This window comes from Callospermophilus lateralis, chromosome 13 (assembly GCF_048772815.1).
Source record: "Callospermophilus lateralis isolate mCalLat2 chromosome 13, mCalLat2.hap1, whole genome shotgun sequence".
NCBI classification, from domain to species: domain Eukaryota; kingdom Metazoa; phylum Chordata; class Mammalia; order Rodentia; family Sciuridae; genus Callospermophilus; species Callospermophilus lateralis.
Window position 1 is genome coordinate 34,241,060 of NC_135317.1, and position 12,373 is coordinate 34,253,432.

The following is a 12,373-nucleotide window of genomic DNA, read 5'->3' on the forward strand; positions in this document are numbered from 1 at the left end:
AGAAACATAAAAATGAGAATGAAAAGAATAAAGAAACATATTTACTATATTTATGCAATGATTTTAGAAATACCTTATTATTTCCCTAATTCATTATCAGATTGATAATAAGAGTTCTGAAATAATCCTAAGAGACATAGAATGTAGAAGAAAGCTTTGACTTGGATATAGTCATAGATGAAAAGAGATAATTCCAATCTAGGGCTTAAGTGCTCATGTATTTACTTCTGATCTGGGTGGTATCAAAGATTGGTTTTATTTCTTTATTTTCTGCAGAAATAACCTTCTCAGATGAATCTATGATATATCTGCCTTAAAAATCTTAAGAAATTTTAGAGTCTAGGAATGTTACCCTACAGTTATCTTTGATACCTTTCTTTTCTTATTCCATATTAATCATCAAGTCTTTCATTTCTTTCTTTATAAGGTTTTTCATATATTTCAATCTAGTTGAGTTCAGTTAACACTTATTGCCCACTCTATGGCAAGATACTTGCACTGGGTATACACATATCCCTATCTCAAATGTTCTATCTTCTAGAAAAGAATACAGCATTATATATTCATAAAAGTGTTTAAGTACAGAAGTAGCATACAGGAGAGAATTACTCCGCAGAAGATATTGCTTGAACAGTTTTCAACTATGGAAAGTAGTTTGCCAGAATAATGGTGGGGGAGCAAAATCACTTCAGCTAGAGGGCAAACAAATGTAGTCATGGAAACACAGCGTGAACTGGTAGCTACAAGTGTTGTTGCTGTAGAATATGAAGTTTAAGTCAAGGAATATAGGGAATATGTTTTACTTTTTTTTTTTTCATTGTTAGGATCATCATATACCCAAAGCATCAATTTGTTTATTTTCATGTCTGTGATTATTTAAGGCTTAGTCATTTGGGGGCACCTTGCTGAAGTCTCTTACCTATGTGTCACTCATTGAGACTTTAGCCACTATATCGTACCTAAGTGTGTGCATTATGTGTCCTCAGTCCTCAACCCTCCATTATTATACTTCGTATCTAAAGGTGATAGAAGGAGGAGGATGACTTTTCATTTATATCACCATGTTCATATTTGTTTTATCATCAGATCTTCACATAATAATTTTGAAAATATATTGGAGGTAAGGGACTAATATGAAAATAGACTGCTGCCAAATAATTCAGTTCAGCAAGTGAGTTTTTCTCTGTCTCTCCATCTAACAGTGTGATTTCAAGAAAATGCCATATGATGGAAGAAAACAGGAAGTGTAAAGCTCCTTTTCATATATGAGAGAAAAGAGTTTACTTAAATTTATACTCATGCAGTTTCTGGCTTTAATTCTTCAGGAGAGAAAACTTGTAGAGAAGTGTTTATTCCATTTTTTGTGTTCATCATAAAATTTGAAAATATATATTAAAAAAAGAATGGCTACTTATAAAATGAATATACTGCTTTAAAAGGAAGTTATAGTGAAAACATTGACAAAGAAAACTGATTTTTATGTTAATTTACTTATAACTTCTTTTTTAAGGATGCTGGGCAGTTTTATGCTAAATATAAAGAAACAAGATTGAAGGAAAAAGAAGATGCACTGACTAGAAATGAACTTGAAACACTTCCAAGTGAGTTTTAAAGATTCTCTTACTTTGTTAACAGTGTCATATAAAACTGACTAAATTTGGATTGTCTTTAAATTCATATTCAGCAGTCATTAAATTTTTTATGATTTCTTTACCACTTTCCAATAGACTCATTTGTACTTAATGTATTGTGCATAGAAAAATTCTTTATTACTAAACTCAAAGTCCGAAATCCAAAGGAGGGATAAAATCAATACGGAGTCACACAACTCCTCAAGTATGGGGCCATCCAAAATCTACAAAGTCCTATTATATTCAGTACTATGATTATAATTGATTTGGGGGATGGGCACTAGGGAGTGAACCCAGGGGCACTCTACTACTGAATTACATCCCCAGCCCTTTTTATTTTTTATGTTGAGACAGAGTCTCATGAAGCTGGAGAGGCTGGCCTTGAACTTACCATCCTCCTGCCTCAGCTGCCTTAGTTGCTGGGATTACAGGCATGCATCACCATGCCAGGCACAATTGATATTTAGTGCCAAATCTAACCAACTACCGTATATTTTAACAGTACTGTACAATGCTATAGTATTGTTTTGAAAGTCTTTGTTCCGTTTGCAATATTGTTATATGATGTGAGCAACCTTGAATAAATGATCAGCATATTATAAAGAAATCTTCCATTGAATACTAAAGATAGTTCTTCCTGATTTTAGGAAAAGTTGAACATACTATTAAAGAAGACATTTTCCAACCCCTGGTCCTTTTATCTAATTTTAGCTTTTCTTTCTTTTCCACACATAAATGCTCTGTCTCTTTACATTGCTTTATTTTATCCAGAGCATCTCATACCACTTAACATTATTTATTTGTTTTGTTTACATCTGGTTTCTTCCAATATAATATAAGCTCCATGAGGGTAGGGACTTTACATGTGTTGCTCACTCCAAGTTTCAGGGGTTAGGGCATAGTAATTTTTAAGGTGCTATTTTTTGTCTACAATATTCCTTCGTGTTTCTAGGCAGCTTTAGGGACTGTTTTTTATATTGTGTCTGCAGCATTAAATAGTGTTCTGGCCCATAGCAAATGTTCAGTAAATGGATGAATGGATTATGAATTGTAAATAACTATAGTTCCATGTATATTTATAAATGTCACCTAAGCATCTAGACAAGTTTCTAGACAATTACAAAAGACAATTACAAAATAATATTCATGTCAGTTATATAATTCTTTAAAGCAAACTTCTGTTGAGAGAAGAATTAGGATAATAGAAGATTAAATATTAAAATTGGCAGATGCATGTGGTGGGAAGAAATGGGCAAATGAAATTACAAATGTAATTTTTATATAATTGTTTTTGAGTAAAATAGTACATAAATATTTTCAAGCCTTTCAGATTCACCAAAAGTAAAAAAATCACATTAATAAAAAAAGAGAAAATATTAAACTAACCTAGATTTTACCTGTAGAGAGAGTGTGAATACACTATATTTCATAGCTTTCATAGCTTCGTATAATTTTCTGTAACAAACCAGTTATTACTTTTCAATTTTGGCATACGTTAGAATTGTCTAATGATAATGAACTAATTATACATATGGCCTGTATGAGAAAACAGGTTAAATATGAAGTACTTATCACAATGAAAAAGCTCCTTCTGAAGTTTGTAGTCATTTTTTTCTAAAATTGTTCAAAGATTTTTGTTGTTGTTGCTTGTGGTATTTGGGCCTCATGCATGATAGGCAAGGGCTCTACCACTAAACTGTATCCCCAGCTATGTTCAAAGACTTTTGTTCTAAGAATTTGATTAAAATTCTAAGATTTTAATAATACTTTTATTTTGTTCCTTAATTTAAAAATGTGAAGGAACACAAAATCTTAAGTATCTGACAACCCTATCTGTTCTTCAGTAGATATATAATAGTCTTCTAAAACATTTGAAAATTTATTACTAATTTATCAGTTATTGAAACTCAGAATAGAATAAGTAAATGTAATAAAACATATAAAACAATACTCATACTAGGCTCTAGGTAATGAGACTGCTGTTTCTCTCTCTCTTTTTATTTTCCTATTAGTGATAGATGTGGAAAAGGTGATGGTATCAACATTAAGAATGGTAAAGAACAGTCACACTCACTGTTAACAATGTCAAAAACTGTCGAGTGTATTTTAATGTAGTCTCTAATGGTTACATGAAAAGAATATTTTAATTAATTTTGTTAATTTCATTGTAGTGTTCTGTATTATGTACTGTAGAATTAATACATAAAGGCATCTCAGAACCTCTAGTGTGCATTTCATTTGCCCCTATCCTTCTTAGTTTTAAGACTATCATTGGAATACTGAGTTCATAATAATATTTCTATTTATTTAATTGAGTTAGTGCAACTCAAGCAGATTAAGTTAATTTTCACCACCTAACTGCTAATCTTCCCTCACATCTATCTGCTTTACTGCTTGTGGTGCAGTATTCTCAGAGGCTTGTATCAGAACTAACTTGAGTATGGTGTGGTGGTCTTATTAAAATGATATTTCAGAGGAGGGGGAGTGTAAATAGGGTAATTTGTAAAAAATAAATATCCTTCTAAGAAATCTTTGTGCAAAAAATTGTCAATCTCTGGGAAATGTTTGGCACTTATTTTTATGAACCTTTAATCAATTTTATAAGTTTAAATAAATAAATATTTACTTATAAGAATATAAATATTTTTTGAGTATTTGGGATATTTTTATACATTCTCTATTTATGTGAATTTCATCCTTAAATCATTTTTTAAAAAGTTTTCTGTGTTGGGGATCAAACCAGGTAAATGCTTTACCATGGAGCTATAATTCCCAGTCCCATTCTAAATCAATACAAGTCAAGTTTTAAGAATTAAAAATGAAAATGAAACAATTCATATCATGAATGGAAAATTCATTTATATATATATGTACATATGTATATACACATATATATGTGTAAATATACATGTATTTCTATATGTAAGTCTATATATTTTTCTTTATCTTTTTGGTACTAGGGATTGAACCCAGGGGCACTCTACCCACTGAGTCCCAGCATTTTTTTTTTTTTTTTTTTTTTTGAGACAGAGTCTGGTTAATTTGTCAAGGCTGACTTTGACCTTGCAAACCTCCTGCCTCAGCCTCCCAAGTAACTGGAATTACAGGCATGTGCCACCAGGTCTGGCTCATTTTTTTTAAAGTTTGTAAATTTACACATAAAAATTGCACATATTTATGGGATATCATGTGATGTTTTGATACATGTCTGTATTATATATAGTCAAATCAGGGCAAGTATCTATTTTCTCAAATGTTTTTTTATTTTTTTGTGGCAAAAACATTCAAATCCTTTCTTACCTTTCTCACTAGCTTTTTAAAAATAATACATTCTCAATGAATGCAAAATAGATGTTTAGCTCATTTTATAGAGATATTGTCTGTAAAGGTCATTATTTGAATAGATAAAAGAAAAGGTAGAAGTAAAACTTTTACAATTACAAAAGTTATCAAACCCTCCTGCCAAGTACATCTTTATATGTAAAAATACTGTTTTCGACATTAGTCATGTTTTGCTGCTTGTTTTATGCACCCCATTGCATGTTCCAGTGGTGGACCTAAGTTGGTTACCAGGGAGACACAAAGTAGGATGAGACATTTAGTGACAGTGGGGGCAGAATATGCCTTTTTAGTGTCTCAGGATGAGAGAGCATTCACCTTCCTTAAGATAAAGAATATTCATTTCCTAGAAAACTTGGGTTCATGAAGAAAGGAGATGCTGATGTATAAATTAATTCACAGGTTAATGAGAAAGAGGAAAAAAGAGGCTTGGCGGGGAAGTATAGCTCCAATTTAGATTTAAAACACTTTGACTTTGCCTTATATATAGGGTGTTCATGGATAGGAGAATAACAAGATAACTGAAGATAACTTAATTTATGATAAGGCATGATTAGTCCTCAGCTCCATTATATTTGGAAATAGGACTAGTTGAAACTCTGTACCTCAACTTAGGAGCTATATTCTGTTTTAAAACCCAATAGAAGCCCTACTTCTAAGATTTTGTATGTAGATAAAAAATCCCTAAAGAATATTTTATCCTAATTATAATGAAAGAGTGAATTTTTTAAATAATACAGCTCAAATATAAATTATCAACGCCTTTAATATTTCAAATCATAGTGCTATATATATATGCACTATGTTTTACTGTTCTCTCTAAAATGATTCCATTAAGTTTTTTATCTAATTGAATATATAAATGTTTGTGGCTATAGATTAATAATTCAAATTTTAATCAAAAATTTACCTATTAATTTGGAAATGAATACCTAATTTAGTGTTATGCTTTACAAAATAATGTGTGAATTTATAAGCTTCATGCTGTCTGGTGTATATATATATCCTTTGTGGCTATAAACCCAGAGCCTAGAACAATGCCAGGCATATATATACTACATACTCAGTAAATATGTCTTGAATTAATTAATGAATTTAGAAATACTAAGGCTTGGACTATAGCTTAGTGTTAGAGCACTTGCCTACTATGCATGAGGTCCTCCCTGGGTTCAATCTCCAGCACTGAAGGTAGTGGGGAGAAATACTCTATTACTCTTTTCCACCCTCATACTTCTGAAAACAATTTAAACTCTTCAACAACATTTCTTCAAGAATGTCTTTGTCATCACTAAAACTATTTTTTTTAATAAACGACTCAGCTTTCCAGACTATATCATCCTCATTTCTAAATATATGGTCCCTTTATTATTTTATTAGTTGTTCAAAACATTACAAAGCTCTTGACATATCATATTTTATACATTTGATTCAAGTGGGTTATGAACTCCCATTTTTACCCCGTATACAGATTGCAGAATCACATCAGTTGCACATCCACGTTTTTACATACTGCCATACTAGTGTAGGTTGTATTCTGCTGCCTTTCCTATCCTCTACTATCCTCCTTCCCCTCCCCTCCCATTCCATCTTCTTTCTCTACCCCATCTACTGTAATTCATTTCTCTCCCTTGATTTTTTTCCCTTTCCCCTCATTTCCTCTTATATGTAATTTTGTATAACGATGAGGGTCTCCTTCCATTTCCATGCAATTTCACTTCTCTCTCCCTTTTCCTCCCACCTCTCATCCCTGTTTAATGGTAATCTTCTCATGCTCTTCCTCCCTACTCTGTTCTTAGTTGCTCTCCTTATATCAAAGAAGACATTTGGCATTTGTTTTTTAGGGATTGGCTAACTTCACTTAGCATAATCTGCTCTAGTGCCATCCATTTCCCTGCAAATGCCATGATTTTGTCATTTTTTAGTGCTGAGTAATACTCCATTGTGTAAAAATGCCACATTTTTTTTTTTATCCATTCTTCTATTGAAATCTAGGTTGGTTCCACAGTCTAGCTATTGTGAATTGTGCTGCTATGAACATCCATGTCGCAGTATCCCTATAGTACGCTCTTTTAAGGTCTTTAGGGAATAGTCCAAGAAGGGGAATAACTGGGTCAAATGGTGGTTCCATTCCTAGCTTTCCAAGGAATCTCCATACTGCTTTACAAATTGGCCGTACCAATTTGCAGTCCACCAGCAATGTACAAGTGAACCCTTTTCCCCACATCCTGGCCAGCATTTGTTGTTGTTTGACTTCATAATGGCTGCCAATCTTACTGGAGTGAGATGGTATCTTAGGGTGGTTTTGATTTGCATTTCTCTGACTGCTAGAGATGATGAGCATTTTTTTCATGTACTTGTTGATTGTTTGTATGTCCTCCTCTGAGAAGTGTCTGTTCAGGTCCATGGCCCATTTGTTGATTGGGTTATTTGTTTTCTTATTGTTTAATTTTTTGAGTTCTTTGTATACTCTGGATATTAGGGCTCTATCTGAAGTGTGAGGAGTAAAAACTTGTTCCCAGGATGTAGGCTCCCTATTTACCTCTCTTTTTGTTTCTCTTGCTGAGAAAAAACTTTTTAGTTTGAGTGAGTCCCATTTGTTGATTCTTGGTTTTAACTCTTGTGCTATGGGTGTCCTATTAAGGAATTTGGAGCCCGACCCGACAGTATGTAGATCAGAGCCAACTTTTTCTTCTATCAGATGCAGAGTCTCTGATTTGATATCAAGCTCCTTGATCCATTTTGAGTTAACTTTTGTGCATGGCGAGAGAAAGGGATTCAGTTTCATTTTGTTGCATATGGATTTCCAGTTTTCCCAGCACCATTTGTTAAAGATGCTATCCTTCCTCCATTGCATGCTTTTAGCCCCTTTGTCAAAAATGAGATAGTTGTAATTTTGTGGATTGGTCTCTGTGTCCTCTATTCTATACCATTGGTCCACCCGCCTGTTTTGGTACCAGTACCATGCTGTTTTTGTTACTATTGCTCTGTAGTATAGTTTGAAGTCTGGTATTGCTATACCGCCTGATTCACTCTTCCTCCTTAGAATTGCTTTTGCTATTCTGGGTCTTTTGTTTTTCCATATGAATTTCATGATTGCTTTATCTATTTCTACAAGAAATGCCGTTGGGATTTTAATTGGCATTGCATTAAACCTATAGAGAACTTGTGGTAATATCGTCATTTTGATGATGTTAGTTCTGCCTATCCATGAACAGGGTATATTTTTCCATCTTCTAAGATCTTCTTCTATTTCTCTCTTTAGGGTTCTGTAGTTTTCATTGTGTAAATCTTTCACCTCTTTTGTTAGGTTGATTCCCAAGTATTTTATTTTTTTTGAGGATATTGTGAATGGGGTGGTTGTCCTCATTTCCATTTCAGAAGATTTGTCACTAATATACAGGAATGCCTTTGATTTATGCATGTTGATTTTATATCCTGCCACTTTGCTGAATTCATTTATTAGCTCTAGTAGTTTCGTTGTAGACCCTTTTGGGATAGGATAGTGATAATTTAAGTTCTTCTTTTCCTATTTTTATGCCTTTAATTTCTTTCATCTGTCTAATTGCTCTGGCCAATATTTCGAGAACTATATTAAATAGAAGTGGTGAGAGAGGGCATCCCTGTCTTGTTCCAGATTTTAGAGGGAATGCCTTTAATTTTTCTCCATTTAGAGTCATGCTAGCCTGAAGCTTAGCATAGATAGCTTTTACAATGTTGAGGTATGTTCCTGTTATCCCTAGTTTTTCTTTTGTTTTGAACATAAAGGGATGCTATACTTTGTCGAATGCTTTTTCTGCGTTTATCAAGGTGATCATATGGTTCTTATCTTTAAGTCTATTGATGTGGTGAATAATGCTTATTGATTCCGTATATTGAACCAGCCTTGCATCCCAGGATGAATCCTACTTGATCATGGTGCACAATTTTTTTTGATATGTTTTTGTATCCGATTCGCCTAGAATTTTATTGAGGATTTTTGCATCTAGGTTCATTAGAGATATTGGCCTGTAATTTTCTTTGAAGTGTCTTTGACTGGTTTCGGGATCAGGGTGATGTTGACCTCATAGAATGGATTTGGAAGAGCTCCTTCTTTTTGTATTTCCTGAAATAACTTGAAAAATATTGGTATTAATTCTTCTTTAAAGGTTTTGTAGAACTCCACTGTATACCCATCCAGTCCCGGGCTTTTCTTGGTTGGTAGTCTTTTGATGGCTTCTTCTATTTCCTCCTTTGTTATTGGTCTGTTTAAATTATGCGTATCTTCCTGACTCAATCTGGGCAAATCATATGACTTAAGAAATTTGTTGATATCTTCACTATCTTCTATTTTATTGGAATACAGAGTTTCAAAATAATTTCTAATTGTCTTCTGTATTTCTGTAGTGCCTGTTGTGATATTGCCTTTTTCATCCTGTATGTTAGTAATTCGAATTCTCTCTCTCCTTCTCTTCGTTAGCATGGCTAAGGGTCTGTCATTCTTATTTATTTTTTTGAAGAACCAACTTTTAGTTTTGTCAATTTTTTCAATGATTTCCTTTGTTTCAATTTCGTTGATTTCTGCTCTAATTTTAATTATTTCTTGCCTTCTGCTACATTTGCTGTTGTTTTGCTTTTCCTTTTCTAGGGTTTTGAGATGAAGTGTGAGCTCATTTATTTGTTGGTTTTTTTCTTTTTTTGAGGAATGAAGTCCAGGCAATGAATTTCCCTCTTAAAACTGCTTTCATTGTGTCCCATAGATTTCGATATGTTGTGTCTGTATTTTCTTTTATCTCTAAGAATTTTTTGATTTCCTCCTTTATGTCTTCTGTAACCCATTGATCATTCAGTAACATATTGTTCATTTTCCAGGTGATGCAGGATTTTTCCTTCCTTCTTTTATCGTTGATTTCCAGTTTCATTCCGTTATGATCAGATAAGATGCATGGTATTATCTCCACACCTTTATATTTACTAAGAGTTGCTCTATGGCATAATATATGGTCTGTCTTTGAGAAGGATCCATGTGCTGATGAGAAAAAGGTATATCCATTTGATGATGGTTGATATATTCTATATATGTCAGTTAAGTCTAGGTTTTTGATTGTGTTATTGAGTTCTATAGTTTCTTTATTCAACTTTTGTTTGGAGGATCTGTCCAATGGTGAGAGAGGTGTGTTGAAGTCACCCATAATTATTGTGTTGTGGTCTATTTGATTCTTGAACTTGAGGAGAGTTTGTTTTATGAACGTTGCAGCACCATTATTTGGTGCATACATATTGATAATTGTTATGTCTTGTTGGTGGATGGTTCCTTTTAACAGTATATAGTGTCCTTCTTTATCCTTTTTAATTAACTTAGATTCAAAGTTGATTTTATTCGATATGAGTATGACCACTCCTGCTTGCTTCCGAGGACCATGTGAGTGGTATGATTTTTCCCAAGCTTTCACCTTCAGCCTGTGTATGTCTTTTCCTATCATATGAGTCTCCTGAAGGCAGCATATTGTTGGATCTGTTTTTTCAATCCAAGTTACTAGCCTGTGTCTCTTGATTGGTGAGTTTAAGCCATTAACGTTTAGGGTTACTATTGATATATGGTTTGTACTTCCAGTCATGTTTATTTATTCATTTATTTATTTATTTATTTTAATTTGGCTTGTTTTTCCTCTTTGATTATTTTTTTCTCCCCCTTTACTGGGTTACCTCCCACTGTTAGTTTTGGGTGCTGTTTTTCGTTTCCTCTTCTTGTAGTGTTTTGCTCAAAATGCTTTGCAGTGCTGGTTTTCTGGCTGCAAATTCTTTTAACTTTTGTTTATTGTTAAGAATTTTAATTTCGTTGTCAAACCTGAAGCTTAATTTTGCTGGATACAATATTCTTGGTTGTAATCCATTATTTTTCAGCGTTTGAAATACGTTGTTCCAGGATCTTCTCTCTTTCAACGTCTGTGATGAAAAATCAGCCATTAACCTAATTGGTTTACCCCTGAATGTAATCTGCCTCCTTTCTCTTGTAGCTTTTAATATTCTCTCCTTGTTCTATATGTTGGATATCTTCGTAATAATGTGTCTTGGAGTTGGTCTATTACGGTTTTGTATGTTTGGGGTCCTATAGGCTTCCAGCATTTGGCAATCCATTCCATCTTTCATGTCTGGAAAGTTTTCTAAAATTATTTCTTTCAACACATTGCTCATTCCTTTGGTTTGGACCTTTATACCTTCCTCTATCCCAGTGACTCTTAAGTTTGGTTTTTTAATGACATCCCTTATCTCTTGGATGTTTTGCTCGTGGTTTCTTACCAGCCTTTCTGAGTTGACTATACTCTTTTCGAGTTGATAAACTTTGTCTTCATTATCTGATGTTCTGACTTCTATTAGATCTATTCTACTTGTAATATTCTCATTTGAGTTTTTGATTTGGTTTATGGTTTCCTGCATTTCTAGGATTACTGTTTGATTTTTTTAAAAAAAAATCTCTATCTCCTGGTAGAGTTGATTTTTTTGCTTCTTGAATCTGCTTATGTAATTCATTTTCAAAGTATTCTTTCATGGTTTGGACTTGCTGTCTAATGACTTCTCTAAGATTCCATTCCATCGGAGTCAGGTATGCCTTGAGTTCTTTCTCTATCCATTTTTCTGATGCCTCTAGGTTGTCCTGTAAATTTAAATTGTCCTGCATTGTTTGTAATCCTTTTTTCCCTTGTTTTTTCATGGTGTTCACGTTACTTTCCAACTCTGTTTAACTGCTGTGCTTCTGTTTTCTCCTATAAATTTGTTTTGGTTTTGTATATCTCTGTGGTCTCTCCTTTGTGGTGGGAGACTATGTCTAGAGCTGTTGGGCTTTATTGTAATTTAAAGCTGATTCATTCATTTCATAAAAGGCTTACGAATTCTGTAGGCATATAGTGATCTGTTGTTTGGTCTTAGGACTTTAGGTTGGGTGCTATGATGGTATGAAGGTTAGTATGTCTTGACAACTTGGAAGATTGCTCTACTGAAGGGGGATATTAACAAGCGAAAGGATCAGGGTATTTGGTATTAGCTAGGTACTTAGGAGCTATATAGACAGCCTCGGAACATTTACCTATTTGCATTTAGAAGATTACCTGTAATGAAAGTCGTAATGCTTGTGGTGAACGTTAGGGGGAAGGGGAAGGAAGAAGTCCTTAAAGAAAAAGAGGGAGAGAAAAATATGTGGAATAGAGGAGAATGGAAATAATAATAAAAAATCGAAAAGGGAAAAAAAGAAAAAGAAAAAAAAGTGATAAATGAAGTCTTAGAGTTCTCTTTTCTTCTCTTCTAGTAGGTGGGGCTGTGCCCTCCGAGCCGAGCTTCTGCCCTCTATGTGCTGGCAGCAATCCCTGTAAGGCAGCTCTTCTTCTCCTACTGGGCATCTCTCCATTCCTGTTAGTCCAGAGCCATTTGTC

General features: G+C 33.7%; 1 protein-coding gene across 1 annotated transcript in view; it reads left to right on the top strand.

The window, feature by feature from the left end:
- The window catches only part of Dnajc1 (DnaJ heat shock protein family (Hsp40) member C1), a 227,311-nt gene that overhangs the window by 132,905 nt on the left and 82,033 nt on the right, over nt 1-12,373 (top strand). The window contains exon 7 of the mRNA XM_076831552.1: nt 1,511-1,601. Coding sequence (XP_076687667.1) covers nt 1,511-1,601 — 91 coding nt within the window. The remainder of the gene's footprint in view (nt 1-1,510; nt 1,602-12,373) is intronic.